Source organism: Oncorhynchus keta, chromosome 4 (assembly GCF_023373465.1).
Source record: "Oncorhynchus keta strain PuntledgeMale-10-30-2019 chromosome 4, Oket_V2, whole genome shotgun sequence".
In the NCBI taxonomy this organism is placed as follows: domain Eukaryota; kingdom Metazoa; phylum Chordata; class Actinopteri; order Salmoniformes; family Salmonidae; genus Oncorhynchus; species Oncorhynchus keta.
The window spans coordinates 72,207,482-72,223,513 of record NC_068424.1 but is presented as its reverse complement, the minus strand read 5'-3'; the positions used below and the strand labels follow the sequence as shown (position 1 = coordinate 72,223,513).

General features: G+C 47.0%; 1 protein-coding gene and 1 long non-coding RNA gene across 63 annotated transcripts in view; one reads left to right on the top strand and one right to left on the bottom strand.

Moving 5' to 3' along the window:
- LOC118384059 (ankyrin repeat and KH domain-containing protein 1-like) overlaps positions 1–15,343 on the top strand; it is a 95,123-nt gene extending 79,780 nt beyond the window's left edge. For 12 of the 16 annotated variants that reach the window (XM_052514643.1, XM_052514637.1, XM_052514630.1 and 9 more), the window contains exons 27-38: positions 1–75; positions 181–371; positions 1,951–2,273; positions 2,490–2,642; positions 3,926–4,075; positions 4,377–5,880; positions 9,943–10,123; positions 10,222–10,353; positions 10,514–10,756; positions 10,970–11,151; positions 14,413–14,577; positions 14,667–15,343. The exon at positions 1–75 is cut by the window's left edge and continues 238 nt beyond it. In XM_052514643.1, the coding sequence (XP_052370603.1) occupies positions 1–75; positions 181–371; positions 1,951–2,273; positions 2,490–2,642; positions 3,926–4,075; positions 4,377–5,880; positions 9,943–10,123; positions 10,222–10,353; positions 10,514–10,756; positions 10,970–11,151; positions 14,413–14,577; positions 14,667–14,717 (3,350 nt within the window). In that variant the 3' untranslated portion in view covers positions 14,718–15,343. Of the gene's footprint in view, positions 76–180; positions 372–1,950; positions 2,274–2,489; positions 2,643–3,925; positions 4,076–4,376; positions 5,881–7,099; positions 7,204–9,942; positions 10,124–10,221; positions 10,354–10,513; positions 10,757–10,969; positions 11,152–14,412; positions 14,578–14,666 lie in introns of those variants that run through there. The other 4 variants (XM_052514572.1, XM_052514652.1, XM_052514578.1 and 1 more) reach the window with 3 other exon arrangements.
- On the bottom strand, positions 11,453–14,406 carry LOC127927876 (uncharacterized). Of its 47 annotated transcripts, none has more exons than XR_008129443.1 (5): positions 14,082–14,406; positions 12,567–13,935; positions 12,371–12,517; positions 11,797–12,334; positions 11,453–11,698 (listed from the first exon to the last, which is right to left on the bottom strand). It is a non-coding gene; the product is annotated as an uncharacterized LOC127927876 (long non-coding RNA). The 47 variants fall into 47 exon arrangements; XR_008129434.1 differs by having other exon boundaries at positions 11,453–11,796; positions 11,846–12,334; XR_008129553.1 differs by having other exon boundaries at positions 11,453–11,796; positions 11,944–12,334.
- Positions 15,344–16,032: the final 689 nt, after the last annotated feature.

The window sequence follows — 16,032 nt, the reverse complement described above, 5'->3', positions numbered from 1 at the left end:
AGGAGCAGAAGACTACCCAGGAGGAGGATGAGGAGGAAGACGGTGAGATGCAGAAGCAGGATGACTCCGCCGAGGGTAAATTATATCTTGGTTTCAATGTCTAATCATTTGTTCCCAAAATGCCGATAATAACATTTGTTTGTTGTGGAAAGTTGAACAACTCTGTCGTTCCCTCTCCAGAAGTGGACCCCCCCATCGACCCCCCCAGTGCGACCACCACCACCACCATCGGTATCCCCGCCACCTTCAGCTGTGTGTTCGGCAAGAAGAGGGCCAGTGTTGCCACGACGACCAGTGCCAGCCGCAAAAGCAAGAAGAACAAGACCAAGGACTCATCCCCCAGCGAACCAATCATATGTCAGGACCCACAGGTATTAACCAATCATACTGCAGGACTCACAGGTGGTTGGTGTATTTAAAATATAGTTTCAATATAGATTTGATTTAATTTTTGTAATGTTTATGTATCTAAACAGTACCAGTCAGAAGTTAACACACCTACTCATTCAAGGGTTTTTCTTTATTTTTACTACTTTCTACATGTAGAATAATAGTGAAGACATCAAAACTATGAAATAACACATGTGGAATCATGTTGTAAACACAAAGTTTGAGCCAATCAGTTGTGTTGTGACAAGGTAGGGGTGGTATACAGGAGATGACCCTATTTGGTAAAAGACCAAGACCATATTATGGAAAGAACAGCTCAAATAAGCAAAGAGAAACAACAGTCCATCATTACTTCAGACAAGAAGATCAGTCAATCCGGAACATTTCAAGAACTTTTAAAGTTTCTTCAAGTGCAGTCGCAAAAACCATCAAGTGCTATGATGAAACTGGCTCTCATGAGGACCGCCACAGGAAGCATTCATTAGAGTTAACTGCACCTCAGATTGCAGCCCAAATAAATGCTTCACAGTGTTCAAGTAACAGACATCTCAACATCAACTGTCAGGGAGGCTGTGTGAATTAGGCCTCCATGGTCAAATTGCTGCAAAGAAACCACTACTAAAGGACACCAATAAGAAGAAGAGACTTGCTTGGGCCAAGAAACAGGAGCATTAGACCGGTGGAAATATGTCCTTTTGGTCTGATGAGTCCAAATGTTTGGTTCTAATCACTGTGACTTTGTGTGGTTCCCACAGTGAAGCATGGAGGGGGAGGTGTGATGGTGTTTTCCTGGTGACACTGTTTGTGATTTATTTAAACCCAATTGAGAAGGTTTAGGATGAGTTGGACCGTGGAGTGAAGGAAAAGCAACCAACAAGTGGTCAGCATATGTGGGAATTCCTTCAAGCTGGTTGAGAGAATTCCAAGAGTGTGCAAAGCTGTCATCAAGGCAAAGGGTGGCTACTTTGAAGAATCTCAAATATATTTTGATTTGTTTAACACTTTTTTTTTTTGGTTACAACATCATTCCATATGTGTTATTTCATAGTTTCTATGTCTTCGCTATTATTCTACCATGTCGAAAATGGTAAAACATAAAGAAGAACCCTTGAATGATAAGATGTGTCCAAACTTTTGACTGGTACTGTATTAAAAAAAAAACTAAGTATTTATTATTTGACCTTTATTTAACGAGGCACATCCGTTAAGAACAAATTCTTATTTTCAATGACAGGCAGTGACAATGACAAGGCAGTTAACTGCCCAGTTCAGGGGCAGAACGACAGATCTTGTCAGCTCAGGGATTCGATCTTGCAACCTTTCGGTTACTAGTCCAACACTCTAACCACTAGGCTACCTGCCGCCCCATATGATGCATTATGTGACCTGACTGTAGAATATAATGTAGCCTAGCTAAATTTAAGGACAAGAGAGCGAAGCTGTGATTTTCTGGGTGGCTGCAAATATGTACACATGTCCACTCGTCTTTTCCACTCAGTTATCCGTCAAACAATCTGTCAATCAAGGTGTCTAATCAGTGATGATTCCATCTCTGTCCAGCAGGTGGTGCTGGCACAGCACAAGGCCAACACGATCCATGGGGTGCCACGGGGTGGTGGGGTGACAGGGGCGGGGGGCACCAGCGACTCAGACCCCCTGGACAGCACCGACTGTGCCAGTGAGAGTAGCAGCAGCGGGGGCAAGAGCCAGGAGCTCAACTTCCTCCCCGACCTCCCCTCTTCTTCCTCATCCTCCTCTTCCTCCTCCTCCTCTTCGTCTTCGGGCCCCACTCACAGCCTGCTGCCAGGCCCGGAGAAGAAACACTGTCTGCAGCTACACCCAGGCAACCAAGTCAGCGTCTCCATCTCCAAGCCTACACACAAGTGAGTGACCTGCAGCGCTTTAGAGGAGAGCCATTGGTTTGACTTTGACTAACTGTAGTTTTCCTAAAGGAAACCATCAAATCACACGGAACAGTGCATTTCTATTACAAATACATAGATAAAACCTCAACCTTATCAAATGTCAATCTGACCTTGATCCCTTTCTCTCTCTTTCTCCCCCTTTTCTCTCCCACTCCCCCCCTCCCAACCTCTCAGAGCTCCAGACATGAGTGAGTTGACCCCCAGCAGCTCTGTACCGTCTCAGTTTAAGACCATGTCTCTACCTGTCACATCCCCCAACAGCAAGAGCCTCACCAGCCCCAAGAGGGGACAGAAGAGAGAGGAGGGTTGGAAGGAGGTGGTGAGAAGGTGGGTTGACACACACACCATCCATAAAATCCATCTAGAAATGCTTCAAGGAAATCTATAGGATATTTTAGGCCAGTGGTTCCCAAACTTTTTTGGTTACTGTACCACCAACTGAATGTTTCTCTGCCCGGAGTTCCCCTGATGTACCCCCTCATGCATTTTACCAGTAGACCTATGGTCTCATGAGTCAAAGTACCCCCTCATGCATTTTACCAGTAGACCTATGGTCTCATGAGTCAAAGTACCCCCTCATGCATTTTACCAGTAGACCTATGGTCTCATGAGTCAAAGTACCCCCTCATGCATTTTACCAGTAGACCTATGGTCTCATGATTCTAAGTACCCCCTCATGCATTTTACCAGTAGACCTATGGTCTCATGAGTCTAAGTACCCCCTCATGCATTTTACCAGTAGACCTATGGTCTCATGATTCTAAGTACCCCCTCATGCATTTTACCAGTAGACCTATGGTCTCATGAGTCTAAGTACCCCCTCATGCATTTTACCAGTAGACCTATGGTCTCATGAGTCTAAGTACCCCCTCATGCATTTTATCAGTAGACCTATGGTCTCATGATTCTAAGTACCCCCTCATGCATTTTACCAGTAGACCTATGGTCTCATGATTCTAAGTACCCCCTCATGCATTTTACCAGTAGACCTATGGTCTCATGAGTCAAAGTACCCCCTCATGCATTTTACCAGTAGACCTATGGTCTCATGAGTCAAAGTACCCCCTCATGCATTTTACCAGTAGACCTATGGTCTCATGAGTCAAAGTACCCCCTCATGCATTTTACCAGTAGACCTATGGTCTCATGAGTCAAAGTACCCCCTCATGCATTTTACCAGTAGACCTATGGTCTCATGAGTCTAAGTACCCCCAGTGGACAGGCCATGTACCCCCAGTGGACAGGCCAGGTACCCCCAGTGGACAGGCCAGGTACCCCCAGTGGACAGGCCAGGTACCCCCAGTGGACAGGCCAGGTACCCCCAGTGGACAGGCCAGGTACCCCCAGTGGACAGGCCAGGTACCCCCAGTGGACAGGCCAGGTACCCCCAGTGGACAGGCCAGGTACCCCCAGTGGACAGGCCAGGTACCCCCAGTGGACAGGCCAGGTACCCCCAGTGGACAAGCCAGGTACCCCCCAGATTCCCTGGTTAGGAACCACTGTTTTAGACAACGAGGAAAAGTAAGTTGTCAGGCCTGTGGCTCCCCATGGATCTTGTGCTTTGTCCCGGTTCTAAACCCCATATGAATCTCTCTCTCTCCGGGCTGCAGGTCTAAGAAGCTATCGGTGCCGGCCTCGGTGGTGTCGAGGATCATGGGTAGAGGAGGCTGCAACATCACAGCTATACAGGACGTGACGGGAGCACACATTGACGTGGACAAACAGAAAGACAAGAACGGAGAGAGAATGATCACCATCAGGTAGGACCGGAGAGAGGGAGAGCCTGACCTCTGGTGGCAGCAGACTGTTATTACACCAGTCAGAAGAGTAGAACTGAACACGAGGAAAACTGAGAAAAGAGTAATAATCATGTGTTGATTTATCTGAGGGATTCTAAGTATTTAACAGAGTAATAGATATGTGTTGATTTATAAATCCTCCTGCAGTATCTCCTGGAGATCAGTGAAGATTTGAGATGCTGTGATTGGTTGGAACCATGTCCGTGGAATGTGTACATTGTTGTGTGGCCCCTGACCCCTGTGTTGTGATGGTCCATTCCAGAGGTGGCACGGAGTCGACACGACACGCGGTCCAGCTGATCACCTCTTTGATCCAGGACCCAGCCAAGGAACTAGAGGACCTCATCCCCAGGAACCACATCAGGGCCCCGGGCTCCAAGTTCACCTCAGCCCCCTTCCCCACCCCCACTGGGGCTAACCTTAACCTCAGCGTTGGGGCCAAGGCCCTGGGCTCCCTGGTCACGTCCTCTGGGGTCTCCTTCCAGTCCTCTTCCTCTCAGACGGGGGGGGGTAAGATGGGTAAGGGTCTGTCTGGGGTGAGGCAGCCCTTCCCTGTGTCTCTCCCCCTGGCCTACGCCCATCCCCAGCTGGCCCTCCTGGCAGCCCAGACCATGCATCAGATCAGACACCCCATGCTGCCCATGGCCCAGTTCGGTGGGACCTTCTCCCCTGCCGCCAGCACCTGGGGCTCGTTCCCGGTGCGGCCGCTGAGTCCCGGTAGCGCCAACAGCTCCCCCAAACACAACGGTGGTAGTAGTGGTAACAACCAGGCCACATCTAACTTGTCAAGTCATAATGATCACAATAACACATCATCCACGAGCTCCTCTGTCTCCAGTCCTAGTGCCTCTAACAGTCAGACAGCTATGACTACAGGATCACCCCACACCCCTAACCCCCCCCCTGGGGCCCAGCCCAGCACCCCCACACCCTCCTCAGTCAGGAAACAGCTGTTCACCTCTGACCCCAAGCACATAGGGGTCAACTGTGTCTCCGTGGTTACTACCACCACTGTCAGTAGTAGTAGTCACTCAGTGAGAAGTACAGGGTCTCCCGCCCACCAACACACGGGCTTAACGGCTACAAACACCCCTAACCCTCTTCAACCCCAGGTCACCCCCATCTCTCAGCCCCCCAAGTCACCCCCCAGCGCCCCCATTGCTCCCCCAGGAAAGGAGAAGCTGACCCCCTCCCTCTCTCAGGAGGCCCTATCCGTCTCAGTCAACAATGTGGTTAGTTCAGGTGGTTTCACCGCCCCTGTCATGACTGCCCCCTCCAAACTTGAGCCCCGCCAGCAGCAGCAGCACCAACCCCCTCCTCTCCTAACCTCCACTTCCTCATCAGACCCCCCTCCACCTCTCCTCCCTCTTCAGTCCAGCTCCCACCTCCCCCCATCCTCCTCCACCCCCTCACACACACACCCCAACAGCACCGTACCCCACTTCTCGGCTCCCGCTCCCCGTGTCTCACACCGCATACAGCCCCCGACAGGGCCCTACTACCAACACATCGACCAGCAACAACAAACGTTCCTATCCCATAACACACAGCAAAAACCGTTCCTACCCCATGACACACAGCAACAACATGAGCACCCCAAACAGAAGCAGCCCCAGGCATCCCAGCCCCCCTCCATGGGTCTGATGAACGGCTCTCCGATACAGCAGCAGGTCCATGGTGGGGCCAAGCCCCAGCAGATGCCCCCTAACTTCGGCCCTGCAGCTCTCTTCAACCATTTCAGCAGCATGTTCGACAACAACAACCAGGTGGGTGCCACCACACGTTATTTTCTACTATTTCTGTTTTCCACAGAATCGTTTTTTATTTCAATAGAGCAGGTCTCTCCAACACTGTTCCTGGAGAGCTACCCTCCTGTAGGTTTTCATTCCAACCCTGTTCCTGGATAGTTCTCCAACCCTGTTCCTGGACAGCTACCTCCTGTAGGTTTCCAACCCTGTTCCCCTCCTGTAGTTTACATTCCAATCCTTTTCCAGCTACCCTCCTGTAGGTTCCCTGTTCCTGGACAGCTACCCTCCTGTAGGTTCACTCCAACCCTGTTCCTGGACAGCTACCCTCCTGTAGGTTTACATTCCAATCCTGTTCCTGGAGAGCTACCCTCCTGTAGGTTTACACTCCAACCCTGTTCCTGGACAGCTACCCTCCTGTAGGTTTTCACTCCAACGCTAATCTAGCACATGTGATTCTAATAATTAGCTGTTTGGTAAGCTGAATCAGGTTAGTCACAGCTGGGGTTGGAGTTAAAACCTACAGGAGGGTAGCTCTCCAGGAACAGGGTTGGAGTGTAAACCTACAGGGGGGTAGCTCTCCAGGAACAGGGTTGGAGTGTAAACCTACAGGAGGATAGCTGTCCAGGAACAGGGTTGGAGTGTAAACCTACAGTAGGGTAGCTGTCCAGGAACAGGGTTGGAGTGTAAACCCACAGGAGGTTAGCTGTCCAGGAACAGGGTTGGAGTGTAAACCTACAGGAGGGTAGCTGTCCAGGAACAGGGTTGGTGTAAACCTACAGGAGGGTAGCTGTCCAGGAACAGGGTTGGAGTGTAAAACCTACAGGAGGGTAGCTCTCCAGGAACAGGGTTGGAGTGAACCTACAGGAGGGTAGCTCTCCAGGAACAGGGTTGGAGTGTAAACCTACAGGAGGATAGCTGTCCAGGAACAGGGTTGAAGTGTAAACCTACAGGAGGGTAGCTCTCCAGGAACAGGGTTGGAGTGAACCTACAGGAGGGTAGCTCTCCAGGAACAGGGTTGGAGTGAACCTACAGGAGGATAGCTGTCCAGGAACAGGGTTGGAGTGTAAACCTACAGGAGGGTAGCTCTCCAGGAACAGGGTTGGAGTGAACCTACAGGAGGGTAGCTGTCCAGGAACAGGGTTGGAGTGAACCTACAGGAGGGTAGCTGTCCAGGAACAGGGTTGGAGAGCGCTGCCATAGAGTAACATGTTTTGAAGGTTTATTTCTTTATTTATAGGGGATAATGCACATTAATCAACATCAGTATTACAATAATGCAACATCCATGTAAATGTGCCGGGGTTAGCCAAAAGATCATTTGCACCAGTATTCCCTTGGCAGGTAAGGTCCTTTACACAGCCACCTTTATACAAATACTCACTAAAACAATACAAAACACATTACATCCAATAATATATCATTCTAACAACAACAACACTATCATCAACTGTTGTCTTACATATGAGGAACCACAGAACTCATGTGTACAGATTTAGATAGATTTGAGCCATGTTTTCAATTTTAAATGTAAAAATACAATAATCAGTGCAGCAAGTCCATTGGCATTGCATTTCAGTGTATTGTAGCTCTAACAGAAGGGCGATTGATCGAAATTACTGTGTCAAAAAGGGCCGACGCAATCAACCTCTACTTAATGCCCTTGTTATCCTGGAGGGGCTTTCCTTGAGCATGATATGCCGGCATAGAGGTGGAGGGGCAACACCATGCAGGATCTTAAAGACAAGGCTTGCATCTACATACTGCTTAAACCTACACCTACTGAATCAATTATGTTTGTAAATAATATGACAATGGTGGTAACTGTTCAGTTTGTTATCAAAAATATGAAGTGTGTGTTTGTAGAGTGATTCAATTGGTTTCAGAATAGTAGCTCCTGCCTGTGACCAGCATGTGAGAAAGTCATAGCATGCATATATAGTTTGGTGGCCTCTAGAGAAAGGAAAGGTCTTACTAACCTAAAGTTGGATAATCCAAACTTGACCTTGTTAAACCACCTTCACATGTTTCTTAAATGCCGAGTTGAAGTCCCCGAAAAAACTCTTGAGATACCTGAAGTTAGACACAACTTTCACATTCTCCCCATTAACAAGAACAGATCGTTGGGAGGAATCATTGGATTTCTTGGAGAAGTACATAGGTTTGTCGATATTTAAATGCAGGCAAGAATTAGTTGTCCATTTACATACATGTCCTACAGCTTCAGTTAACTTGTTAACGACTTGTCTATTATCTGTCTACATACAGAACTGTATAGTTTGCATACATCTGCATGTTAACTTGTAGGAGATCATTTACAGTTGAAGTCAGAAGTTTACATACACTTAGGTTGTAATCATTAAAATTTGTTTTTCAACCACTGCACAAATGTCTTGTTAACAAACTATAGTTTTGGCAAGTCGGTTAGGACATTACTTTGTGCACGACACAAGTCATTTTTCAACAATTGTTTACAGGCAGATTATTTCACTTATAATTCACTGTATCACAATTCCAGTGGGTCAGAAGTTTACATACACTAAGTTGACTGTGCCTTTAAACAGCTTGGAAAGTTCCAGGAAATTATGTCATGGCTTTAGAAGCTTCTGATGGGCTAAATGACATTATTTTAGTCAATTGGAGGTGTACCTGGGGATGTATTTGAAGGCCTACCTTCAAACTCAATGCCTCTTTGCTTGACATCATGGGAAAATCAAAAGAAATCAGCCAAGACCTCAGAACCACAATTGAAGACCTCCACAAGTCTGATTCATCCCTGGGAGCAATTTCCAAACACCTGAAGGTACATGTTCATCTGTACAAACAATAGTACACAAGTATAAGCACCATGGGACCACGCAGCCTTCATACTGCTCAGGAAGGAGACACGTTCTGTCTCCTAGAGATGAAAGTACTTCGGTGCGAAAAGTGCAAATCAATCCCAGAACAACAGCAAAGGACCTTGTGAAGATGCTGGAGGAAACGGGTACAAAATTATCTATATCCACAGTCAAACGAGTCCTATATTGACATAACCTGAAAGGCCGCTCAGCAAGTAAGAAGCCACTGCTCCAAAACCGCCATAAAAAGGACATACTACTGTTTGAAACTGCACATGGGGACAAATTATGTGGATATATTGAAGCAACATCTCAAGACATCAGTCATGAAGTTATAGCTTGGCCACAAATGGGTCTTCCAAATGGACCCCAAGCATACTTCCAAAGTTGTGGCAAAATGGCTTAAGGACAACAAAGTCAAGGTATTGGAGTGGCCATCACAAAGCCCTGACCTCAATCCTTATAGAAAGTTTGTGGGCAGAACTGAAAAAGCGTGTTGCGAGCAAGGAGGCCTACAAACCTGACTCAGTAACACCAGCTCTGTCAGGAGGAATGGGGCAAAATTTACCCAGCTTATTGTGGGAAGCTTGTGGAAGGCTACCTGAAACGTTTGACCCAAGTTCAACAATTTAAAGGCAATGCTACCAAATACTAATTGAGTGTGTGTAAACTTCTGACCCACTGGGAATGTGATGAAATAAATAATTCTCTACTATTATTCTGACATTTCACATTCTTAAAATAGTGGTGATCCTAATTGACCTAAGAAAAGGACATTTTGCTAGGATTAAATGTCAGGAATTGTGAAAAACTGAGTTTAAATGTATTTGGCTAAGGTTTATGTAAACTTCCGACTTCAACTGTATAAAAATGGTAAACAGGAGGGGGCCTAATATTGACCCTTGTGGGACCCCAATGTTATAGCATAGAGACTGAGTGTTCCCCAAACAAACCCTTTGACGTATGTTTGTCAGATAGGAATACATCCAACTAACTTCAGTGGACACATTAAGGGAGGATGGTTTGGATCGGAGGACCTCATAATTCACAGTATCAAAGGCCTTTTGTAAGATCCAGACTGCCCAGACTGCCCAGACTGCCCCGACTGCCCAGACTGCCCCGACTTCACCTATGTCCAGTTTACATTTAATTCAGAAAATGTTGTGACCTAAACTTCAGTGCCTTCTCATTTCGGGTCACACCTGTGGCCCAGTTGCTCACTAACCACTTGTCTCTCTATTAGGTGGGTAACAACCAGGTTTGGGGTGCGTGCCACCTCCCTGCCCGCTCTCCTCCTGAGCAGCAGTATTCTGCCCCCCCCGCCTACATGGGCCAGATGGATGGCATGATGGCCCCTCCTCCAGACAGCTCCAAGGCCCCTGGGTACCGCTCTGCCTCACAGAGGATGGTCAACAGTCCTATTGGTAAAAGAAAGGGACATTTAGATGTTATTTTATTTTTTATATTTGACTTTGTTTGACCTTACATTCTATATGTCCCAAACCCCCTCCTTGTCTTACAGCTCTGAGTCTGACCAGCTATGCTACCAGTATGTCTGGTAGTCCAGTCTATCTACACGGCCCAGCAGCTGTGGGCACCCCCTCCTTCAGCAGACAGCACTTCTCCCCTCACCCCTGGAGCGCTGCCACATCAGGTACTGACAGATGTGTGAAAAGTCATCTAAAATGCCCACAAAGCTTATTTTCCAGGAATTCAACAAACAGAAAATGATTTAACTAAGGCAAAACTCTCTTAAATAGTATAACTGTCTTTTAGACTCAAAACCCCTCATCTTTAACCCCTCGTCTCCCCAGGCGAGTCCCAGGCGGTGCCCCCTCCCTCCAAGGTGTCGTCGTCTGGCCCCGCGGCCCCCCCTCACCAGACCAAGCAGGGCCAGGGCGGCAGCCAGCAGGACCGAAAGGTGCCTCCTCCCATCGGGACAGAGAGGCTGGCGAGGATCAGACAGACCACCGTCAACCCTCCTCTCCTCCCGACCTCCTACACCGCTCCTGTAGGACAGGGAGGCATCTGGTCCTTCGGAGTCGGCAGCGCCTCTGGTGAGTAGTCGTACAAACCAGATGGACACACAGCAGATCCATGTGTTCACACACAACTGTTAACCCACGCTGGTCTCTCCATCCCCAATGTCTACAGCCCTGTTAAACCGCTAACGGGTATATACACCCCCCCCACCCACTCTCACACCCACAGCCCCCCACTCTCTCACACACAGTATCTCTCAGTCTCTTACCTCCCATCTCACCTTCTAGAAGCCATGTCAGGTTGGTCTCAGCCCCTGATGGGCAGTCACATGGTCCACCCTGGGCTGCAGGCGGACCACACCTTCTCCCAGTACCAGCCCATGGAGCAGGACGACTCCGGCATCTCTAACCCCGCTAACTACCACCAGCAACACATCAACCACCCTAACAACTACATGGACTTCCCCAAGGTAACACACGCACTACCTGGATGAACCTGTACCCCTGCACACTGACTCGGTACCGGTACCCCCTGTATATAGCCTCTTTATTGTTATGTATAGTTCTTGTTACCTTGTGATTCATTTAGATTTTGTTTATTTTGTCAATCTTTTCTTAACTCTTTCTTGAACTGCATTGTTGGTTAAGGGCTTGTCAGTAAGCATTTCACTGAAAGGTGAAACCTATTTTATTCTGAGAATTTTTTGTTTTGACACACCTTTGTCTATTTGAGAAGGTGATATGATATTTTCAAATGTCCGTTCCTCTTCTGGTCCGTGTCTCCAGGGTAGGACCATGTTAATATACTGTAGTTTGTGGACCTGGTTGTCTCCAGGGTAGGACAGTGTTAATATACTGTAGTTAGTGGACCTGGTTGTCTCCATGGTAGGACCATGTTAATATACTGTAGTTAGTGGACCTGGTTGTCTCCAGGGTAGGACTGTGTTAATATACTGTAGTTAATGGACCTGGTTGTCTCCAGGGTAGGACTGTGTTAATATACTGTAGTTAGTGGACCTGGTTGTCTCCAGGGTAGGACCGTGTTAATATACTGTAGTTAGTGGACCTGGTTGTCTCCAGGGTAGGACCGTGTTAATATACTGTAGTTAGTGGACCTGGTTGTCTCCAGGGTAGGACTGTGTTAATATACTGTAGTTAGTGGACCTGGTTGTCTCCAGGGTAGGACCGTGTTAATATACTGTAGTTAGTGGACCTGGTTGTCTCCAGGGTAGGACAGTGTTAATATACTGTAGTTAGTGGACCTGGTTGTCTCCAGGGTAGGACCGTGTTAATATACTGTAGTTAGTGGACCTGGTTGTCTCCAGGGTAGGACAGTGTTAATATACTGTAGTTAGTGGACCTGGTTGTCTCCAGGGTAGGACCGTGTTAATATACTGTAGTTAGTGGACCTGGTTGTCTCCAGGGTAGGACAGTGTTAATATACTGTAGTTAGTGGACCTGGTTGTCTCCAGGGTAGGACAGTGTTAATATACTGTAGTTAGTGGACCTGGTTGTCTCCAGGGTAGGACCGTGTTAATATACTGTAGTTAGTGGACCTGGTTGTCTCCAGGGTAGGACAGTGTTAATATACTGTAGTTAGTGGACTGGTTGTCTCCAGGGTAGGACCGTGTTAATATACTGTAGTTAGTGGACCTGGTTGTCTCCAGGGTAGGACTGTAGTTAATGGACCTGGTTGTCTCCAGGGTAGGACCGTGTTAATATACTGTAGTTAATGGACCTGGTTGTCTCCAGGGTAGGACCGTGTTAATATACTGTAGTTAGTGGACCTGGTTGTCTCCAGGGTAGAACCGTGTTAATATACTGTAGTTAGTGGACCTGGTTGTCTCCAGGGTAGGACCGTGTTAATATACTGTAGTTAGTGGACCTGGTTGTCTCCAGGGTAGGACAGTGTTAATATACTGTAGTTAGTGGACCTGGTTGTCTCCAGGGTAGAACCGTGTTAATATACTGTAGTTAGTGGACCTGGTTGTCTCCAGGGTAGGACCGTGTTAATATACTGTAGTTAATGGACCTGGTTGTCTCCAGGGTAGGACCGTGTTAATATACTGTAGTTATTGGACTGGTTGTCTCCAGGTTAGGACCGTGTTAATATACTGTAGTTAGTGGACCTGGTTGTCTCCAGGGTAGGACCGTGTTAATATACTGTAGTTAGTGGACCTGGTTGTCTCCAGGGTAGGACCGTGTTAATATACTGTAGTTAGTGGACCTGGTTGTCTCCAGGGTAGGACCGTGTTAATATACTGTAGTTAGTGGACCTGGTTGTCTCCAGGGTAGGACCGTGTTAATATACTGTAGTTAATGGACCTGGTTGTCTCCAGGGTAGGACCGTGTTAATATACTGTAGTTAGTGGACCTGGTTGTCTCCAGGGTAGGACCGTGTTAATATACTGTAGTTAGTGGACCTGGTTGTCTCCAGGGTAGGACCGTGTTAATATACTGTAGTTAGTGGACCTGGTTGTCTCCAGGGTAGGACCGTGTTAATATACTGTAGTTAGTGGACCTGGTTGTCTCCAGGGTAGGACAGTGTTAATATACTGTAGTTATTGGACTGGTTGTCTCCAGGTTAGGACCGTGTTAATATACTGTAGTTAGTGGACCTGGTTGTCTCCAGGGTAGGACCGTGTTAATATACTGTAGTTAGTGGACCTGGTTGTCTCCAGGGTAGGACCGTGTTAATATACTGTAGTTAGTGGACCTGGTTGTCTCCAGGGTAGGACCGTGTTAATATACTGTAGTTAGTGGACCTGGTTGTCTCCAGGGTAGGACCGTGTTAATATACTGTAGTTAATGGACCTGGTTGTCTCCAGGGTAGGACCGTGTTAATATACTGTAGTTAGTGGACCTGGTTGTCTCCAGGGTAGGACCGTGTTAATATACTGTAGTTAGTGGACCTGGTTGTCTCCAGGGTAGGACCGTGTTAATATACTGTAGTTAGTGGACCTGGTTGTCTCCAGGGTAGGACCGTGTTAATATACTGTAGTTAGTGGACCTGGTTGTCTCCAGGGTAGGACCGTGTTAATATACTGTAGTTAGTGGACCTGGTTGTCTCCAGGGTAGGACAGTGTTAATATACTGTAGTTATTGGACTGGTTGTCTCCAGGTTAGGACCATGTTAATATACTGTAGTTAGTGGACCTGGTTGTCTCCAGGGTAGGACTGTGTTAATATACTGTAGTTAGTGGACCTGGTTGTCTCCAGGGTAGGACTGTGTTAATATACTGTAGTTAGTGGACCTGGTTGTCTCCAGGGTAGGACAGTGTTAATATACTGTAGTTATTGGACTGGTTGTCTCCAGGTTAGGACCGTGTTAATATACTGTAGTTAGTGGACCTGGTTGTCTCCAGGGTAGGACCGTGTTAATATACTGTAGTTAGTGGACCTGGTTGTCTCCAGGGTAGGACCGTGTTAATATACTGTAGTTAGTGGACCTGGTTGTCTCCAGGGTAGAACCGTGTTAATATACTGTAGTTAGTGGACCTGGTTGTCTCCAGGGTAGGACTGTGTTAATATACTGTAGTTAGTGGACCTGGTTGTCTCCAGGGTAGGACCGTGTTAATATACTGTAGTTAGTGGACCTGGTTGTCTCCAGGGTAGAACCGTGTTAATATACTGTAGTTAGTGGACCTGGTTGTCTCCAGGGTAGGACTGTGTTAATATACTGTAGTTAGTGGACCTGGTTGTGAAGTGTTTAATGACCTGGTTGTCTCCAGGGTATGGCCATGTCGATGTATGGAGGGACCATACTGCCCCCCCACCCCCCTATGGGGGAGAGTCCGGGGGGGGGCCTGTTCAACGGGCTGCACGCTGCTGACCCTGCATGGAGCCCCATCATCAAGGTGGTCCCCAACAACGCAGACAACACCGACCCACAGCAGGTGAGACTTTTTCCACACACACACCTTTGCTAATGGAATCTCCTTCTCTCTCAACTGTTCCACTTCTCCTCTTCTTCCTCCTCGTTCAGGTGTGGCCTGGTACCTGGGCTCCTCACGTGCACCTGAACCACGTCAACTAGCCGGCTGGCATCGACAGAAATCAAACTTGCGCGCACATACACACACCACAAACATGAATTTAATTTCCAACTGACAACAAAAACCAACAGAATTGTAAAACATGTTAACTTTAGTAGAGAACGAAGAGCAAAGCTGAGTTTGAAGAAATGGAGAGAAATGATCTTGACACCGTTCTTTAATGTGCCTAACTCCATAAGAAATAAAGAAATATACTACCATTTCAGCAATGGCTGTTGTGGAGTCGGGAGGGAAAACTCTGGGCCCTAGTTCTGTTTAAAGTCCGGTTGATGTCTGATGAACAAACTGATGGTGACAGCCTGTCCAACCGGCTCCATGCTCTGTGTAGCTTAGATTTAGGACTTCAACCCACGTACAGAGTTCTCGTCCTCAGGGGGAGCGCTGATGAAGGAGCTAATGATACTCAGCCAACAACTAGAGGATGATGATTACCTATAGAGAGAAAGAAATCAGAATACCTTTTAGTGGTAAATAAATGTATAATTGTTTACATACTAAAAAGGGTTAAATTGAGAGTACATTTCATGTCGTATAGTGGCTCTACTTTACGTAGCCTGTATTAATGTGAAATATTTACCTTAATATTCAATAAACATATTGAAATGTACTTGTAGCCGTGCACTTTATTGTTTGTGTTGGTAGGGCTTTGTTTTCATTTCCCAAAAACGAATAGCATGTTTGACTAGTTACAGCACAATGCATTTGTTATGTATTGTCATCTTACGAAATAGAATCTGCACACTCAACTCATGGCTCTGATGCGTTACATTTGAATAAATACTAACATTGACAGCTAACGCTCATAACCAAGTGGGAAGGTGATATTTACCACATATGACTGGGGAAAATCTACTTGGACACCCCTCCAACTGGTGAGTACTAGTGCGAAACGCGTCTATCATCCCTGAGCTCCGACTTCTCCCACAATCGATGTCCACATCAGTAAGGACTTAAAATGGTCCATGCACACAGTGCCTCTTCACCATTAGGAGGTTGAAAAGATTTGGCATGGGCCCACAAATGCACCATTGAAAGCATCTTGACTGGTTGCATCACTGCTTGGTATGGCAACTGCACCGCCCTCGATTGCATGGCGCTACAGAGGGTGGTGCGGACAGCCCAGCAGGCTCCTGAACAGCTTCTATCCCCAAGCCTTAAGACCGCTAAATAGCTACAGTGCATTCAGAACCTGTCACTTTTTTTGTTACTTTACAGCCTTATACCCGATGACAAAGCAAAAACTTTATTTTTATTTTTGCAAATGTATTAAAAATGTTTAAAAAACATCTAATTTAC